Source organism: Triticum aestivum, chromosome 6B (assembly GCF_018294505.1).
Source record: "Triticum aestivum cultivar Chinese Spring chromosome 6B, IWGSC CS RefSeq v2.1, whole genome shotgun sequence".
In the NCBI taxonomy this organism is placed as follows: Eukaryota; Viridiplantae; Streptophyta; class Magnoliopsida; order Poales; family Poaceae; genus Triticum; species Triticum aestivum.
This window is the reverse complement of record NC_057810.1, coordinates 25,784,922-25,787,508: the sequence shown is the minus strand read 5'-3', so window position 1 is coordinate 25,787,508 and position 2,587 is coordinate 25,784,922. Positions and strand designations below refer to the sequence as shown.

The 2,587-nt window shown below is 51.4% G+C and overlaps 1 protein-coding gene across 1 annotated transcript; it reads left to right on the top strand.

The window, feature by feature from the left end:
• Positions 1–518: 518 nt before the first annotated feature.
• LOC123133233 (uncharacterized) lies at positions 519–1,991 on the top strand. The gene is made up of 2 exons (XM_044552753.1): positions 519–1,319; positions 1,420–1,991. Exons 1-2 carry the CDS (start codon positions 532–534, stop codon positions 1,865–1,867), a joined length of 1,236 nt encoding a protein of 411 aa, XP_044408688.1. The 5' UTR covers positions 519–531; the 3' UTR covers positions 1,868–1,991.
• The last annotated feature ends 596 nt before the right edge of the window (positions 1,992–2,587 follow it).

The window sequence follows — 2,587 nt, the reverse complement described above, 5'->3', positions numbered from 1 at the left end:
AATCGATCTCGTCGCCGGGCCGCAGCGAGAAGCGCTCCCGCGGGATGCGGTCGGGAGCGTCGAGAAGGGGGGTGAACACAAGCTCCCGGCCTTGCTGCCGGAAGACGCCGAGGATGGGGGGCTGCCGGAAGACGCCGAGGATGGGGGCCTGCCGGTGGTGGGCAACGAAGCGGCGGTGGAAGTCGGGCGCGGCGGCCCCATAGCTTGGAGACGAGGGAGGGCGGAAGAGCGAGGAGGGCAGCGGGGCGACTCGGAGGAGGATCTCGCCAAGGAGGTTCTCGTCCTCCAGCTGCGGCGCCGACGCCGACGGCGGACGGCGGATCGCGGCGGCGGAGGGCCATCCCGTCGCCGACGGACTCGTTGGACACTTGGGCCGGCCCAGTTTATTTACGTGCTCGTCCGATCTCCAGCACCAGCACAGTCCGAGTCGGATCTCACCGCGAGCCAACATGTCTGTCTCCCTATAATAAATATGGAACCATATTACCAGATCGATCGATCGAAGCATCACCAAGCAGTCAAGCATCGACCATGGAGGACCTGACGCAGCCGCTGCCTCACGACGTTCTCGCCGACATCCTCCGCCGCCTCCGGCAGGCGTCGGTGCGCAGCCTCGTCGCGTCCCGCTGCGTCTGCAAGGCATGGCGCACCGTGGTTGACACCCGGCGACTCCTCACGGACCTCTTGCCGCACTCACTTACCGGCATATTCTTCAACCTCAACGGCGAGATGCTCCCGAGGCACTTCTCGGTCGCTGCGCCAGCCGCGCACATCGCCCCCTTCGACTACTTGGATACCCACGACACCATTGAATACTTAGCAATTAGGCAACACTGCAATGGCCTTCTTCTACTCGCCGCCAACGATAACGACGATCAACCGGAAGAGGCATGGGTGCTTAACCCCGCCACGCAACAATGGACGCACCTGCCTACTCCTCCGCCCATGTGCACGCCGGGCATGGAGGACATGGATGATGTAGATAATTACATGGACTGCCATGACCAACACCTCGTGTTTAATCCTATGGTGTCACCGCACTATGAGGTCTTCTTAGTCAAGTATGTTCCCTTTATTCCGTGGCCTGATAGCGGCCATTTGGTGGACCTCCACATACAAGAGAGAGAATGGCCTCCGTCGACCTTTGTCTTGCTTGTCTTTTCATCGAGGACAAAACGGTGGGAGGAGAGGCCTTTCGTTCGTGAAGGGGAGGCCGCGGGGACCATAGGCGACATGTTGCAGGTTCGCGGATCTGACTATCAGTTTGCCGCATACTGGCAGGAATCACTTTACTTCAACCAGCATGACTTGTTCATGAGGTACGTGGTTACTCCCATCTTAAACACCACCTTATTTTTTGACGTTTTGATGTAGCAAGTTATTATTAGTCTAACGTTGATGGTTGTCTACGTTTTGCAGAATAAACTTGGCAAAGCACAAATACGAAGTAATTAAGCCCCCAGAAGGTTTTCGAAAATATCATATGGGACATTATTTTGGAAAATCGAAGAACGGTGTATATTGTGCACTACTCGATGCCCTCGGACTTAGGATTTGGTACCTCGACGAAACAGGTGATCAGATAAACTGGATCTTAAAGTGCGATGATTTGGTTTTTGACAATGATGGTGCCGGTAGTACCAAAGATAGGTCAAAGCAGAGTCGCATCAAATATTCTCTACTTGGGTTTCATCCGAATGAAGAGATCGTCTTCCTCCATACACCCTTCAACAGATTAATGGCCTATCACTTCAATAGCTCCGAGGTCCAAGACTTGGGCTGCTTACCCGTGGAAACTCAAAGCCAGATAAGGTTGTGTTTCCCTTACACGCCATGTTTGATGGGGGAGTTTTCAAACAACAAGTAGCTTAACAAGAATATCATCGGGATTAGTTAGCAGCTTGTTTGAGTAGTTTATCCGTGCACATGAGTGACCGATTTGTATAATGGAATGGCGATCTTGTAAATCAGTTTATTTTCCTGAAGTTATGATATGCAGTAGTATATAGCTTACTCATGACAAGGAACTAAGCTATTGATCGGCAGGGTCTTAGAGCAACTCTAGCCGATTCCTTAAAACTTAGAGGAGTAAACGGTCAAGTATCATTTAGTGGAGTATTCCTTAAAATTTAGAGGAGTAAACGGTTAAGTATCATTCCTTAAAATTTTGGTCGTTTGTAACTGATCCCATAAACTTAACTGGGTAAAAAAGAATACGGTGCACACAAACACAAATTTGATTTGAACAAGTACTTCATAAAACATACTAGAAACGACATTCGGTGTGGATTCATAATATTTTACATTGACCAAAACTTAGTCTAAACTAATTGAAACTTACTAAAGTTTAATCGCTATACGTCTCTTAAGCGAGCTCCTACCAATCTCACCTAGATGGTCCACTGATCATGGGGTTTGGGTCTTGGTCGTCAGCAACGTCGTCGCCGACATCATTGTCGCCTCTGTTGCCGCTAGACAGAACGATGGCGCCCGCCCCCAGCCGCTAGCTGCTCGTACAAGCGGCGCTCCACCCCAACTAGCTCCAGGTAGCGGTGGCGGATCCGCCATGCATTTTTGGGCTTTGGCG